The sequence below is a fragment of the Fibroporia radiculosa genome (genome assembly GCF_000313525.1).
Source record: "Fibroporia radiculosa TFFH 294 genomic supercontigs, scaffold1819, whole genome shotgun sequence".
Lineage (NCBI taxonomy): Eukaryota > Fungi > Basidiomycota > Agaricomycetes > Polyporales > Fibroporiaceae > Fibroporia > Fibroporia radiculosa.
This window is the reverse complement of record NW_012133320.1, coordinates 95,571-111,837: the sequence shown is the minus strand read 5'-3', so window position 1 is coordinate 111,837 and position 16,267 is coordinate 95,571. Positions and strand designations below refer to the sequence as shown.

Genomic DNA, 16,267 nt, shown 5'->3' with positions numbered 1-16,267 from the left:
TGGGCAGAAAATTCTCGTTAGTCATTCACTCGCCCGACAGACAAGTTGCTAATATCTACTCGTCAATCATGTTTGTAGGTGGCCTTCCTCTGGTAAGTGGCTTAAGACATTTTGCACCTCTCATCGTGACACCTGTGCAGGACTGTGGATACAGTAAACCAGATTTTACTTCTAGAATCTTGTTCGTGATATTCATTTCTGCTTATGATTGAGATGACATAGTACCAGTACACGCAGTGTGGCCCGTCTTAATTTCGAAATGGGGAGTGGCGGAAGCACTGTCTGAGGTGCCAGTGTGCGTTTTTTCCGCCATGCGACAAGTAAATCTGCCTGCTGATCTAGTCAACGCAGGGGGATCATAGTTGGTCTAATTCGTTATCCCAGCTTCTTTGCTTACTAAAGCTTTTGAATCAACGAATGTAGCAACACATCTGGATATCTGTTAGTTGTCTTCAGTATTTAGGTTGTATCCCTTTCCTGACGTCTAGAACGGAAATACAGGGTATCGTCGCCGTGGGCGTTCAATCCTTTTACCTATATCGTATTTATCTATGTGAGCTTTGATTTTTTTCAGCCTCTCCATATGGCTACTTAACTATATATCTAGTTAGTGGCAGGAAGTGGCTCTTTCCGGCCATAATTGTAAGATATTTCTCCAATATGCGTACCACATCTTGTAACAACGCGAACTAGGCATCTGCGTCTCTGTATCAAATAAGTGAGTGCACACTACCCAGAATATAATTATCTGAGACTGATTCACCGTTCATAGTACAGTCCATTCGTACGTGCAATAAATATCACCGTCAAAACACTATGTAATTGATACAATTCTGTGTGAAGCTTTCAATATTCTCTTGTATGTGTATATTCCGTGGCCCTGATCACGTCGCAGATATTTTTGTCTATAGGAATAGAAATTTCACAATGGCTGAAGTGTACTCGCATCCTATAATGGTAAGTAGTTGGAGGCGCTTCGTGCTATCAACACTCTAAGACTTTGACAGGCTCTGAATACATCCCTGCGGGCATGCAGCGCAGTCATCGACATCCTCATTGCGGTTATAATGTCATACTATCTCATGAAGCAGGGTATACCTAAGATACCCAGGTACACGCCATTGTTCTACTTTGGAAGCTTGGCAATTAAACTAACACCGTCGGTTGGCAGCTCAAGAAAGATGTATTTCCGTCTCATCTCATTGACCGTCAGCACAGGAATATGGACCGCCATTGTTGCTACTGCTGACTTTTGCCTTGTGAGCTTTGTCTTGTCGTGCTTTTCTGGAATTTTTTTAATTGTATCCGCAGATGGCTGCGTATCAAGAGCAATTGTACTACACCATTTTCGAATTTCCTCTCTGCTCGCTATACGTGAGCGTTCTACTCGCTAACTTGAACTCAAGGGAATTTGTGAAAGGGTCGGAAGAGCCATGGCAGGGAGTATCGCCTAGTAGACGAAGCATTTCCACTATTCCTGTGCGCGGAACAGTAGGCGCTGCTGAAGACTACCCTCCTTCACAGGTTAGGAAAATTGATATATTATTCACCACAATGCTCATAGTACGATTCAGGCTATGATGATGCTTGACCTGACGCCATCAGTGGATGGCAAATTCAAGCACGATACGGTCGACTTTAGTCCCAAGATGGCTTCGGTCAGTTGTTTAGGCGACAATATTACCGTTGAATCATTTCTAAACGATGTGCTTTCGCAGAATTACCTTACCGTCTAAACTCTTCATTAATGGAATCTAGTGCACCTTGCACATGTTGATGATACCCATAAACATCTCGTCCAAACTTAGTATCATTATTGATTCATCAGCTTGTTGCAGTCATCGAACAAGTGTAACCTAATAAGATCTTCTTGTTTGCCTCCATGAATCAATGGTACTAGCCTTAGTCCGCCGGCACTGCACATCACTGATGAAACGGAACATCACTGTGATTGTCAAGATTTCGCACTGCCGTTAATGGCATCTGCAATTCACAAGCATGTTTGCTTGTTAACTTATGGCGCCGATATCAACTCCCGTCTTTTTACCCAGGATCCGAGAAAAGCTCGTATCAAATCTAACTGTTTGAACCGCATTCATATCATACTCTTCGAAACATTGTTCATTAACCTCCTCATCTCCGACGCCCACCCCCACGCGCTACGCAAACCTGATCATCGCCGCATTTTCTACCACAGCGGCTTGACCGGGGTTCCTCCCCTCATCAGCAACCTCCAAGATAGCTCTAGTCAAGAAGTCTGCGACATGAGGTCGAGGGAAAAGCCCAAGGATCATCGATCATCGATGATGTCAATAAATAGCAACGCCTGCGTGCTCTAATAATAGCGATAGAGACGAAAAATGGAGTTTGTAACTTAAGATTACGGATGTTTAAGAGCGACCGAACTGGACGGCTTTATATTGAAGCACTGCTATACCTGACGCAGGCATAAACATACTCATATCCCTTCGTCCACATCACGTATTGGGTCCACTACAGCATAACAATTGCCTCAGTATCGTACATCGCAGTCAAAACTCTAGGCTTGTGAAACAAGAAATCTTCAGCCCAACTGAGACGACTACTCAACTTCCCTCCAAGGTCTGTCGACATTGATATCCACATCGTCATCTCCGTCATCTGGAACGGTATTCGAAATTCCGCTGATTGTAAGCAGCTCCATCCGACGGGCGAACTCATTCATGTCGCCCAGCGCCGAGTCTTGACGTTCGTGATCATACCCCCCGTTGATACTTACGGCGGCGTTTGTGTCCCACGTGGGCTCATTACCAGTCCACCCTCCATTATCGTAGATGTAGTTGAGGAAGGAGCGCCAAAGCGGGTCCAGCGCGAGTACCTCAGGATCACCGACGACGATAAGAAGGGCCTTGGCACGGGTGACAGCGACTACGGAAAGTTAGAATTAACTCAATGGAGACCTAATGAAGTGACAGCGTGTAGTTACCATTGAATCTGCGAGGACTGGCAACAAATCCAAGCGTGTGCTTGAGGTCGTACTCGACAAATTCTTGAGTGGAGCGGACGGTCGAGATAATAATCACAAGCCGTTCCTGCAGGGTGAACATAAATAAAAACGTATTTGCAACCGCATTATCTACCCACCTGTCCTTGGAATTCTTCGACGCTTCCTACCTTAATTCCATCCGCGACTCCCCTTAGCACCGCTCGAATTTTCTGGCATTGTGCATGGTAGGGTGCAATAATTCCAATATCGTCATCAGCTAGAACACGTATATCAGCTCTGTAATGACCAAAACTAACAATGCCTTCGACGCACTGATACGGAATCGTCGATCGGAGCGGAGGGCTTCTACATAAGCCTTTACTTGGATGGCTTCATCGGCATTGAAAAAGGAGGGCGATGATGCCTCGCGATCATCTTTACCAGATATAGCATGAACGACGATGGGGAATTTTTTATTCACAAGAATGGGAGATCCTAAGAAGAAATTGATGACGTTCGGGGTACCACATGGGCGCAGCTCATTCCGGTAAAATTTTTCGTTGGGGAAGGATAAGATGGCGCGATGCGATCTGAAATTTTGGACAAGTTTGACGACCCTACAATCTGACTTCAGACCAGGCGAAGGCGCGCATGTCTAGACAGCTCACGAGATACCATGATATGTTAGCGTGTCATAGGCTTCTCGCTCCATGAGTCGTTCTATGAAGCTGGTTTCGAACCCCAATTCTCTTGCAACGGTTGAGCGAATGATTGGACCCAATTGCTTCGGATCTCCAGACAATACAACGTTAGTCTGATGGTCAGCCATGGTCCTCAACGCTATCATCACTTCGGGTTCGGTGGCCTGGCCTGCTTCATCGACAAATACATGGGTGAAGTGACCGCGAGGCATTCCGATTCCGTGCGCGAATGAAGCAGAAACGCATGTGGACACAATGACACGGTATCGTTTCAGGACTGCGAGTGGAGGTACCGAGAAGTGCGACGATGTTGTCGATTTATACGTATAAGGGAGGAGTGAGTCCGGAATCTGATTCTCATACCTGCACGGCGCATAGAATCTGAACATCTCGACAGGGCTCAATGAGCCAAGACGAGTGGCGATGAGGTCCGCAGCGCTATTGCTGGGTGCGCAAGCCAAAATGCGAGCTCGTGGATTTGTACGCAATAGCTGTCGAATTCCTTCCACAATCGTAATCGTCTTTCCAGTACCTGGCCTGATAGGAATAATCAGGGCTTTTCAGGCATGAACCACCTGATCAAAGTACTCACGGACCAAAAACTACGAACGGCGGAGATCCCGGAGCCAAATGGGTAATTGAAGTAACCGCTTCCAGTTGAGCCAGGTTTGTTAGAATGAGTCGATTAAGAATGAATGGGCGGACATCTTCAGAGGATACGGGCGCCATCATCAACGCAAGATGTTCCTGAGTAGGGAAGAGCAATCTGTCCGGAGTATATGCAGTGTCTAACGCCTGGTGCTGACGCCGTAAGGGGATTCTGTTTAGTCTGAAACGGACACTGTATAGCTGGCCAGTTTTGTAACTAAATGATCCGTGGAAGCAAAGTCCAACCTCTTCTTTGCGCACAACATGCACATGTCCTTCAAACCATCGGCCTCGATCGGCCCCATGCGGCTGCACCAGAATTATATCGCCTTGAGGCATGTAAGTTCTAAAACTCTCATCACTAAAATTTCTAACACGCACCCGTTAAGACGCTCGGGCGCTTCTCCGCTAATCCCGGGACAGTAAGACTAAGTCATGTATCAGTGAGATTCAGTATACGAGGAACCATGCGCTTACTAATAGTATTGATTGTGGCGAGTTAGGCTCGCGTCAAGGATATCATATACCTGTAAGTCATGTCTATGATCGTGAGCTCATAAGTTTGCATAAACAATGAAGTTATCCGTTTACTCCATGCGATGCTCTTCTACCCACAGGAGAGTTTTGAAATGCCGGCCATGCGTCGAACTGTCCAGTGTAAGCGGTAGAATAGAATTTCGAAAGAAATTGACGATTTGAGATAGCGACTTTTGCGTGAGTGCGGTGACAATCCTTGGCGGAATCCCTGCTATCGGCAACTTCACAACATATGGAATAGCTTTGAGAGCAGGTGGTGGTACTCCTGGTATGATTTCCTTTTCTTGATTTCTAGCTGTCCGCTTCCGCGGAACATATGGAGCCGTAGGCTTCAGCTTATCGTAATCGGCTTGACTACCGACAATAGCAGTAATTGAGCGAACAATGACGAAAAGCTGCTGAAGGTTTATATCTTCAAACACGAGCTCAATGCGATTCTGGTAACGCCCTCGATTGTTGTGCCGGAACGTGACGCAGACATGAATCACGCGTCCAGACACCACGTCCCGGTTGATGTCAAGAGTTGCTGAGAAACTGGGAGAAGTGAGCCAAATATCATCTGTATACTAAGTTCGCTCACGGAGATACCCCACGGCGAGGCTGTGAAGACAGCTTAGCCTCAACAAGCCTGATTTTCGAGAGTGGCACCGTGTTCCTGATATCCAATAGTATGTCCACCCCCCGTTCCGCATTTGGAACCTCCACAATGCCGAAATCTATACCTTCCTGACCATGCGAGACGACAACACCATGTTTGTCCTTCTCAGCCTCGTCAAATGCGGCTTCATAGTTCGCGAAAAGCAACTTTTTCAGATGAGAACGAGAGCTTTGGTGAGCTGCCCACTTTGCCTTCGGAACACCGATATGACAACTGTTACACATAACACCGCCAGGCCTTGTAACTGCCTCTTCAGGCTCAACTTCGGCGGGAATGCCCCCTTGTATCGCTTTCCTGCTGTGGCGCTGGCCCCGAATATGGGGTTCCCAATCATGTGCAGACAGGTTGATAACGCAAACAGAACAGTGAAGGAGTGTGCCGCGACCAGATTGAACACCTCGATGTCGCTGCCCTGAGAGATGAGCTTGATAAACACGGATGCTGTAACAGACCACGCCACATGGCCTGCAAATGTGTACGTCGTGATTGCATTGGCATCCTTCGAGCGTGCAGGAGCCAGTTGCTAGGAGAGATGAACAGACGACGACCATGATGAAGACTAGAGACAAAGGTCAAACCCTACCTGTGAAGACGACTGATTTGCTTTTAATGCAAAATTAGAGCGCCGGATGGGCACGTTGCACGTCTCTACCAGATCCGAGCCTCGTTGCGTGCGAATGCCCAAACACGGCAAGCAAGGAAATTTTACCAAATTTCCAGTGGAAGGGGGGGGGATTAGCTCGCATGGTTCGTGCGGACCAAAATTCTCTATCGGCCACGCATCGAATGTACGTTGTAGGATCTGGCCATCGCATACAACGAGAATACAAGGTCCAACACCATCTACCAGCCTCAGGGTACGACCGTTACGAAAATGAGACGAGCCGAACAAAGCAAGTTACAGATGATTTTGGCAATCTCCACGAGCAAGAGCGGACGCATGGTATCAAGCAACTCAAGTGAATGCAAGGCCTCACAGGCGAAGCCGGATGAGATACTTGAAACAATTCCTCTCTAGACTCGCGAGCTTGGCAGAATCTCTGATACTAAATACTGAAAGGATGTGGGCGACTCAAGAGAACAGTTTGTTGACTGAAGTGTTTCCTTCCTGATTCTTCTTCAATACCTGTCGAATCAAGCGTGTTGGCTGCAACAGGCAGGTAGAGAAGATTAAGTAAACCGACCTTCGCGACAGCAAACTCGAAATCCTCCTGTGTAACGTGCTGTCGCCGTTCTCGCAGCGCATACATCCCTACAAGCAGCGTATATATATCATGAATTACAGCCATCAAATAAATGAACATTGCTTAAACATACCGGCTTCGGTGCAAATACCACGAACCTCCGCGCCCGAACACTGACCCATCTTCTCTGCAAGAGCGCGTAGATTGATTCCCCGTTGCAACGACATCTAAGTGGCATTGAGCTAGAACAGTAATGAAGGGGCTAATGATGCGTACCTTGCGAGAATGAATTCTTAAAATGGCGACTCTGGCCTCTGGACCCGGCGGAGGGAATTCAATCTTTCGATCGATGCGACCCGGTCGGAGTAGCGCGGAATCCAGAATGTCTGATCGAGGGGGTGAGAATGTCGATAGTATAGCGAAATTCGTCACAAACCTATGCGGTTTGTTGCCATGATGACTTTAATGTTCTTCGTCGGTTCAAAACCGTCGAGTTGGTTGAGAAGCTCTAGCATCGTCCGCTGCACCTCGGAATCACCACCACCAGAGCCACTTTCCCCTCTTGAACTGCCGATGGAATCAATCTCATCCATGAATATGATACTCGGCGCGTGTTCTCTTGCCATCACGAAAAGCTCCCGAACCATGCGACTACCCTCACCAATATACTTCTGCACAAGTTCCGAACCCGACACTCGAATGAACTTGCAGTCTGTGTGATGTGCCACAGCACGTGCAAGCAATGTCTTCCCCGTTCCTGGGGGTCCATATAGCAATACACCTTTTGGTTGTGCAATACCGAGCGACTCGAAGAGCTCTGGGTGCTTTACAGGCAGCTCGATGACTTCTTTAATTTCCTTGATTTGTTTGTCGAGACCGCCAACCATCTCGTATGTGCTGTCGGGAACCTTCTCCACCATCATGAGAGATACGAGAGGGTCGACCTTGTTAGGGAGAATCTTGTGAATGGTATAGGAATCCGAGCGAAGAGCAACGCGCAGAGTCGCCTTCAGTGAGGCGACGTCGATCTCAGAATCAAAGTCAACAACTATAAAAGGAGAAATTTATACACGGAAGAATGCAGCATGTGAAAAAACGAAAAAGAGCTTACTGTATTTGCCCTCGGGCTGCACTTTTACGAGGACTTTGTTCTTTCCCATAACCTTGACCACCTCGCCCACATAACTACCTGGCTCATGCAGGAGCTGAAGCTCCTCGCGCAGAAGCCGAACTTAATTCCCCATGTGAGAAAAAGTTGTATGACGCTAACAGGACAACATACCTCGAGCGTTGAGCGCGTTCCGTTGCGCCTCTAACCGTCGTAGGTTCTGTGTCTTCTGGTTGATGTCCAGCTCCGCAGACTCTATCTTCGCCTGATAGTAGGCCCGTATGCCTCCGGGGTGTCCTGAAGCTTGTACGGCGACGGGCATGATTGGTGAATAAAACGATTTACAAGTACGAATGCGGTGAGGTCTGTCTTAGGATCGTACGGGCCCTGTCGAAGAGTACGCGTACTCCACGTGATCACATCTCCATGAATGAGCGTGACGGTCTTCAGAATCAGTATCGTGGTGTGACTATCGTTATGATCCTCTGTTTGTCATGGTCATGCTGATTAGATAGATCTACCACTGAGTCACTGTGACTTCTCTCAAACTCACCAGTGGGCCTGCCAGCCAGTAAGGCCATTGCAGTGAATCAGAGCAGAAGAATAAACCTACTGAAGTGGGCAAACATACCTCAAATGCAAAGTTTGCAGTCCCAAGGTAATACACTTCCATGTGTGCTTTGGATATTGTGAGTGAACACTTACATCAGAAGGTGTAGCTACTATCATTGCACCAGCAATGCAATCACAACAGTAGTGCAATTACTGAACTTACAGCTGCTCCTCCCCCTCTAAAAAATTCAATAAATCATGTAGTGTACAAAATACAAGTATGATGACTATTGTGTAGTTATCATACAAATGAAAAATACAAGAGCAACTTGAATGCCTCACAAGTGTAGACTACATCTCAACCAAGAGTGGCCTTGAGTGGGTGATTGCCATGTCTGATTGACACAATAACTCACCATGGCCATGTAATGAACATGCACACCTTTATTCTACTTTCTCCAGAATAATCTGCACAGCAAACCCCTCCTAAATCCTGTGTCAAATGGTAGTGACTCAAATCTGTGACATTTAGCCACAATCGGCCTCGTGAATCTTGACTTGGCTGATGGTAGTGGTGGCGTACTTCGCATAGCTTCGCAGTCCAGCCGCTGAACGTTCCCAGTGGAAAGTGACACTAATTAAATCGAGAAATTGGGTCACTCAACGAATCGCGTTGAAAACGCGTGAAGAAAGCTGAATTAGGTAATTTGTGCTGATTCGGCTTATCTCATTTTTTCTCATTGAGTGACACAGTTTCTCATTTTAATTCATGTCGATTCTCACTGGGACTGAACGCCGGGCGGACAAAGAAAACGGCATGCGCGGCATTGTGACGGTTGACGTGACATGCCTCGGAGAAAAATTGCACTACTGCTGCAATTTATTTTGCTCTCGGTATTGTTCAATTCTTGCCATACTGAGCCTACAAAATTCATGTATGTACTTTCAAACATTCTGCATCGACTGGTAAAAACTCCGAGACATTCCAATAAGATTTACGCTATAGGAAGCCCAGATACTAAAAAAGTTGCATTACTGGTGCAATGATAGTAGCTCCAGGATGTACAGAAAATATAATTGCATTGAAGCGAAGCAAAAAATTTCACGTATGTTTTCGCCCTTATGCCGTTCGCTTCTGGAAATCCTGATGCGAGGTTGCGGATAAGTACTCAAGCTTTCAAATCAAGTCATCTTCCGTTGCCATGAGGCAAGTTTTAATCGCTCCACCACCTCTTATCTGATGCACCCAGCGAGATGGGCTCACCGATAGAGTCAAACTCATCGCAACGTCTAATTTGTCAGAAGCGCGTGGGTGGGAGAATTCGAGGTCACCAGGTCACTCATATATGATCCATCCTGTCCGGATACCCCTTACTTGATACGCCCATAGATCGCCTCCCGGCCAACATAGGCGCTCCACGTAAAGTTCTGTGGGTGTTGGTAGTATCTTTCTTCATCCGGAACATCCTGATACACTTACATATCGCGTGATTGTGCTCAGACTCAATTAGCGTCTAGAGCTCTCGCTGCACAGGAACATCTAGCTAGCAATATGCTGGCCGAGAACCCTCTAGTCGCTTCTGGAAGCAACCTACTTCATGCGAAATGGGGTACGCTTTCAAGTACGGGACGTTTATCTTGAATGACCTCGACTTGTTGTGGTCGATCACCCGGCACCCTGGAGGTGTTACTGATGATGATGATGTATGAAGTTGTTTGATACACACTGCAAAAGCGTCCACATAATCTGCAGAATTCTTCTAGCCTCCCTTGCGCCATGGCTCCAACGCGGCGCTTTTCGACTTCGGTAGTCTACCACGATTCGAAGCGTGGATTATGACCTAATAGAAGAGTAGGGCGATGCCAACTCTGTTACGGGACCTTCCCAGGGGCAGGCTCTGTTGGAATGACTCACATCCCATATTTTCGCTTGAGTTCTATCCAGCCAGATTCTGCGGCTCGGTGCTGAATTACGAACTCATTCATCTCTTGCTCTGGGATTCGGTTGAAATCTACTCTGTTCCAATAGCGGTTGATAGCAAATGCGATGTCGTGCGCGTCGTGCTCTACTCGTCGACTGCGAAAGAAATTGGTACATGGAGCAGATCTAACGACAGGCGAGACGGCTTACATTGTCCAAGCTTTTAATTTTGCTCTAATGAATTCTGAAATTGTCAGAAACGGGACTGTCCTGATAGTCATGACGGTCGTTGAATCAAGGCGACGTGGACCCTCTTCTCCCGCCGGTAAGATCTCGATCTGTGGTCCTGACTGTTCAGCAATATCGTCTCGAGGCATTTTGAGTTACACTTACGTCGATAGCTGGGATAAATCGATGGTATGTGGCATGTAATCTGTTGCTCAATCAATATATGCTGCGGTATTGCAGTAAATCAGAGTTATCCACCTACTAGTCCATGGAGAAACCACTGTTTTGAAATCTTCGCTCCCCGCGCAGGCCTGTCGTACTCGACGAAATGGGTGAGTAGCACCTCCATCAACTATGCAGAAAATCTCCTACAATAGATCAGCAAAATCACGCGCGATTGCTCAGGACGAGACCCACATCGGCATGAGAGGCACTGGACAGGACTGCAGTCAACATACTTCCGTAGAATGCGTGAGGGACCTCAATGGCCCGTAGAAGGTGAGATAGTGCAGCCGCAGCCTGCATAAGTCTGCCAATCTCGTGCATGGTTTTGGGCGAAGGTGTGGAGACAAAACGTCAGGTCTCGGGCATGGTACTCATGTACTCTGTCCGAATCCGAAGTCAATCGAGAAGCCTAAGAAGATGCGACAGAGGAGGGTACTAACATTTCGGTACTTATAGCTCACCGACGGGATTTTTGCCGAACAAGGAGGCGCTTGATCACTAGCGACATCTCTGCCGGTCTAGCTCTCGAGGTAGCCTAAATATCATGAGCCGTCCAGGACATGCGTTCGCCGCTGCATTGGGCGGGGAACGAGTCCACATCACATGTCCCCATGCGCGTGACTATAGTATTACTGGAGGAAAACGTGCGGCTGCCGGAATCGCATGCGGCATTGAATACCTCTGAGCCGAGTTTTAACTGGGACGATGTCCTCCCTGTTACTCATACTTGAGTATAGGTATAGCTAGTCCCAGTCCTCTTGAGCAGCGTGGATGTCCGGTGGCTGAATGCCATTCATTATCGATGTAGATTGGGAGTATGTCCGCTTTTTCTGTGATGAGCGTGTTGCAGGATCGTAGCGGCGACAAATAGAAGGTCGCCAATAGGGTGTCTCTGTTACTAGCAGTTATTGCCTGAGATGCTCACATTACTGCCGAGCATTTTGTTTCAATATGCCCCACCATCCGAGTCGCAGCCACTCTGAACTTGGACGGCTCGTCGGCAATGGAGTAGACCCGGCCCGCGGTGCCGAGGCCATGACATAAGCCGCTAGGGCGCGACGCGAACGAGACACGCGCGCTTCGAGCTTAACACCGTTTCGTTTCTACATCTTCAAGAACTGAAATCAATCCACGGCAGACCAGTGGTAGTCGTTCGGAAACCTCGATCCCTCGACTTGGGAATCGCTTGGTGGCTTCTATTTCTTGCGTATGCATACGGCGCTGTGGCTAGCGGCAGAGAGCCATGTAAGGGCCTCGTTTCGCGCCTCTCTACGCGCATATTCTCGAAGTGCGGACTCTGGAGGAGTTCTTATTCAACCTCCCCGCCGTGGTGTTTCGCAGCTTTCTCGCAGACAGCCATGTGTACTACTCTTGACTTGTCCTGGAACTCGCCAATTATCGTGGCTTCCTAAACTGACCCTACGACCCACCGAAACGGACACAGAACCATCGGACGGACACGAGGAGGCAGCGAAGGTCGCCATACTGGAGAAAGCCATGAGAGGGCGGCAGCCGACCGACCTCATGCTTAGATGTACGTGTTCATGTGGTTTCATATACATGTCAAAATATTGACACGACACAGGCACCATACTAGATGCTGACGGTTTGTCTGGTCGAATGTGCGGCGCATAAAGGTTTTCACCAATCGTATTACTACAGGGAACGTGAAAACAATTTCCGGCCAGTTCAGGAAAACCGACCTCTGTGCAGAACACCGTTTGAACGTAAGCGAGGCCCGTGGCTAGGTGCATGCGCTACTAAGCGGTCAGGAGACAGCCCCGTGATCTGCGAAAAATTGATTCCAGGATACCGAACCTTGTACCAACTATTCTCGTGCGGAAGGAAGCGATTCTTGTACGTAGTCATTTCAGTCGGGAACGTTTGTTCCTCCTGCTTTTCTGATCGCCCATTCTAGGTAAACATCCTGCACATTCGTGCACTAATCAAAGCCAACGCAGTGGTGCTGTTCGACACATACGGATCTGCAAACTCCAGACTCCATTCTGTTTTCCTATATCATTTAGAGGCGAGTGTATTGTCGCGCACGTTTATCGGCTGCACCAACCGAATATACAGCACAACCTCAAAGTAAAGTCGCCCGGACTACCGTACGAGTTCCGGTGAGTATATCTTGCGTAGTTTGGAATATGTAGAACGGCCTCTTACCAGTTTCAGGCGCTTATCGCCTGCACAGAGCACTTGAATCTGTTTTATTATCAGTACTAAGCGCGTTAGAAGCTGAGATGGTCTTCATACGCAACCTCGTTGGGGGACTTCTCGCTGAGCTTGAAGATGACATTGACCATGATCGCTTCAAGCGCCTATTGCATTATTCTAGGCGATTGGCAGCTTTCCAGAATCGAGCTAAGCTGGTGTGAAAAATGTCTGCACATTCTAGCCGTTCATCTGATTTACGATCCCATGTTCAGGTGCAGGAAGCACTAGAAGAGGTTCTTGAACAGGGTATGATAAAACTACTGCGGGCAAGATAGCTGTTTACCACTATCATGTCAGATGAGGATCTCGCAGCCATGTATCTCAGTGACAAACAGCGGGGTGAGGTGCACAAACTCAACGACCACGAAGAGTTGGAAGTTCTCTTGGAGTCCTTCTCCAAGCAGGTAGAGGAGATTGTCAACGAGGCAGAAAATATGCAGGTATGGTATTTTATTTTTCAGGTGAGTTGGTAGCAGCTGATCTGTACGCAGACAAATGTGCAATCGACGCAAGAAATTGTGGAACTCGTATTAGATTCTAATCGCAATGCCCTACTTGCGCTTGACCTCAAGGTAGGGCTCTTTGCTTTTGCGGGTTGCCATTGACGTTCACGCTTGGACGTAGGTATCCATATGGACGATGGGTATCGGGATTGGAACCCTCGTCGCGGGCATGTTCGGTATGAATGTAAGTGGCGAGAATCTTGCCATAGTCGGAACGACGCTCATATATCTCCCCAGTTGAAAAGCCACATTGAGGACAATACATACGCTTTTGCGATCATGTCAGTCTTTTCCGTCGTTATTGCGCTGGTGTTTTCTTGGACTGGTCTCCGACGGTGCGATTTAAGGTTCTGCACCCGTGATGTTGATCATTAATGCCTCGCGCATAGGCTAGCAAGAATTCGCAAGGTCGGGCTAGCGACCAATAGCCGCAAACTATCAGTCAGGCATCACTGGTTGTCCCACTATCTGGGGCGGAAAGGTGCGGGATGGTAACGTGGGTGCTCACTGTTCTCACCTCGCGACTCCCCCGCCCCGCTGCTTCGTTCATCCACGCGTTCTACATTTAGCATACGAATCACCCACTGCATATTAATTTATATCCCCACTTTGCCTTGTTCCTGCATTCCTTCTTGAGTTCTGCAACAAGTAACACTGTGTTGTTGACCTTGTACAGTTCGCCATGTGGATATATTGAAGGCCATCACTTCAGGGCAGGCAGGGTTGAGCGCCTATATACAGATCGTGGGAGTTATCTGTTCGTCGAGCGTTCGTTGTGGAATCGTGGCTGCTGGAGTGCGACCGGCCCATCCCTGGTGACCTGCGCACGGTGCTTGTGCAGTGATATCGGTCCGTGTCACCATCGGCCGCGCTTTCCCCCTGGGCCATTAAGGCCACCATCCAGGTGAGCAATGCTTTCCTCCGTGCGGTCGTCTTCCCCTCGCTGTGGCCCGCGGTGTGCACAGCCCCCCACCATCCTGAATGATCCTAAGCTGACTTGGGCTTCATCATGGTGTCAGGATCATTTAGGGGTCGTGCTGCCTTCCCAATCCGCAGGGCACCCCTCTCAGGGACTCTTCCTGGCTCTATTTATCAGTCGTCACACTCGACTGCATTCTCGTTATCGCACCTCCCGCTGAGCATCCTGTCGATCTCTCGTACTTCGGCCACGACGTCTGCATCGCCTACTTCACTCGGGCCCTTACCTTCGTCTACATCTATTACTTCGTCGTCTACTACGAGTACGTCGTCTTCGTTGACGCCCACGTCCTCGTCCACACCCGCGTCTTCTACGTCACCTATCTTGTCTTCGACCTCTTCTTCAGCAGCTACGCCTTCCTCATCAACGCAGACAAATAGCCTGGTGACAAGTTCAGCTTTGCCCACTACCTCACTTCCCCTTACTATGTCCTCGACTACGTCTTCTAGCTCTAGCACTACTCAGACGGCTGGAGCAGCTTTGGCATCCTCCTCAAGCAATCACACTGGTGCCATAGTAGGGGGTGTCATTGGAGGCGTCATCTTTTTGCTTTTGGTCATCGGAGGTCTGTTATATTATCTTCGCATCAGCCGGCAAGCCCCCAGTCCATCTCGCCGCCGTTCACTCGCAGAGTACGATTCTCGTGGGAATGATGGGAAATGGAACGGGCTCTCATCGCGCGACTCGACCATGGATGGCGGTCCGAGGGGGGCCAAACGGGCGTCAGGAATGCAGATGCTCACCAGGGAACAGGCTGACTCACTGGGCAACGTTGCCTCTCCTCGCCCCAGCCACACTGAACAGAGGAACGATTCAGGAGGGACAGAAGAAGATATCGAGTCTCTCGGCGAAGAGATCAAAGTGAGCCCAACCCGGGGATCGGTGTACGTCGAACCCGTTCCCTCACTCCCGTACGGCAGCCTGCCCAGTCCCGACGTCAATGGCTCTTTCCGCCGCGGTCGCAAGCCCTCTACAGACTTCAGTGCCCGCGCCGTCGCATTGGAGAGGCTCAACACGAATGCAGTGTCGGCCCTGCCCAGCCCCCCTCCTGCGCGGCATCGCCCTGACGATAGGAGTGAACCAGACACGCCTCCTCGCTTGTCCAGAACTTTTCCGGCTACGCCGCAGACCCCTGTAACACCATTTTCGGCGGAGCCCATGCAGCGCACGTCCTCGGCGAGTGTGCGCCGCAATCCCTCGCGTAAACCTGTCCCGGCCTACGATGCCACAGCTTTCGGTGCTGTCGACGGTCCTAGGGCATCCCGCTCTAGCACCACCGTCGCTGCAACCGCTTCCCTGGCGCCCTCGCGACCGTCACAGTCCAGCAGGGACTCCACCGGCTCGAGTACACCTATGCGGGGTCCGACGCCGTCTCGCTCGAAGGAAGATCTCGCGTCCAAGCCCTTCAACGTCCCGCAGCTGACCCACAAGACGAGCTTTGGCGATGCACGGCCGATGCACTACTTGGTTCCAGATTTACCCCCCACTTCAAATGTCTGAAGCTCAGAAGACAATAAAATGTACCAGTAGTGCTGTAAGTCCATATTTCGCTGCGCATGATCTCGCCGTCCGTCCGACCACTGACGTATGTTTTCATCTGCAGTCGTGTTCCACCCGCCCTGCACGTTGCACCTTATCTATCCATCATATAACGTGTGTTGCCGCTCTAGGACGTTCGTTCTAACTATTCATAAATGTCGTTCACGTGTTTCATATGAGATTCATACCACTACCTTTTTGCTTGTTTAGTTGCTAGATGTAGTTTGCCTCGCTTAGCAGGCTCGCACCATCATGTCTTTCGTGGAGAATATCCGACTCCAATGTTGTACTTGGAATGT

At 49.0% G+C, this 16,267-nt stretch overlaps 4 protein-coding genes across 4 annotated transcripts; 3 read left to right on the top strand and 1 right to left on the bottom strand.

The window, feature by feature from the left end:
* Nucleotides 1–927: 927 nt before the first annotated feature.
* Nucleotides 928–1,736, top strand: FIBRA_03264 (uncharacterized protein; the record flags this gene model as incomplete). Its single annotated transcript, XM_012325109.1, has 5 exons — nt 928–957; nt 1,008–1,259; nt 1,312–1,524; nt 1,575–1,658; nt 1,719–1,736. The coding sequence occupies 5 exons, from the start codon at nt 928–930 to the stop codon at nt 1,734–1,736; spliced, it is 597 nt and encodes a 198-aa protein (XP_012180499.1).
* Nucleotides 1,737–2,581: 845 nt separating this feature from the next.
* Nucleotides 2,582–8,123, bottom strand: FIBRA_03263 (uncharacterized protein; the record flags this gene model as incomplete). Its single annotated transcript, XM_012325108.1, has 17 exons — nt 2,582–2,907; nt 2,966–3,071; nt 3,124–3,242; nt 3,299–3,582; nt 3,634–4,203; nt 4,259–4,643; nt 4,696–4,742; nt 4,792–4,854; nt 4,906–5,385; nt 5,432–5,633; nt 5,696–6,032; nt 6,694–6,761; nt 6,827–6,920; nt 6,970–7,079; nt 7,130–7,741; nt 7,805–7,924; nt 7,976–8,123. The coding sequence occupies 17 exons, from the start codon at nt 8,121–8,123 to the stop codon at nt 2,582–2,584; spliced, it is 4,071 nt and encodes a 1,356-aa protein (XP_012180498.1).
* A 3,813-nt stretch (nt 8,124–11,936) lies between these two features.
* Nucleotides 11,937–13,945, top strand: FIBRA_03262 (uncharacterized protein; the record flags this gene model as incomplete). The annotated part of the gene is made up of 13 exons (XM_012325107.1): nt 11,937–12,261; nt 12,313–12,333; nt 12,390–12,454; nt 12,507–12,584; nt 12,646–12,695; nt 12,755–12,850; nt 12,925–13,102; nt 13,160–13,193; nt 13,245–13,387; nt 13,439–13,519; nt 13,572–13,634; nt 13,688–13,785; nt 13,840–13,945. 13 exons carry the CDS (start codon nt 11,937–11,939, stop codon nt 13,943–13,945), a joined length of 1,338 nt encoding a protein of 445 aa, XP_012180497.1.
* Nucleotides 13,946–14,459: 514 nt separating this feature from the next.
* On the top strand, nt 14,460–15,929 carry FIBRA_03261 (uncharacterized protein; the record flags this gene model as incomplete). Its single annotated transcript, XM_012325106.1, has 1 exon — nt 14,460–15,929. One exon carries the CDS (start codon nt 14,460–14,462, stop codon nt 15,927–15,929), a length of 1,470 nt encoding a protein of 489 aa, XP_012180496.1.
* Nucleotides 15,930–16,267: the final 338 nt, after the last annotated feature.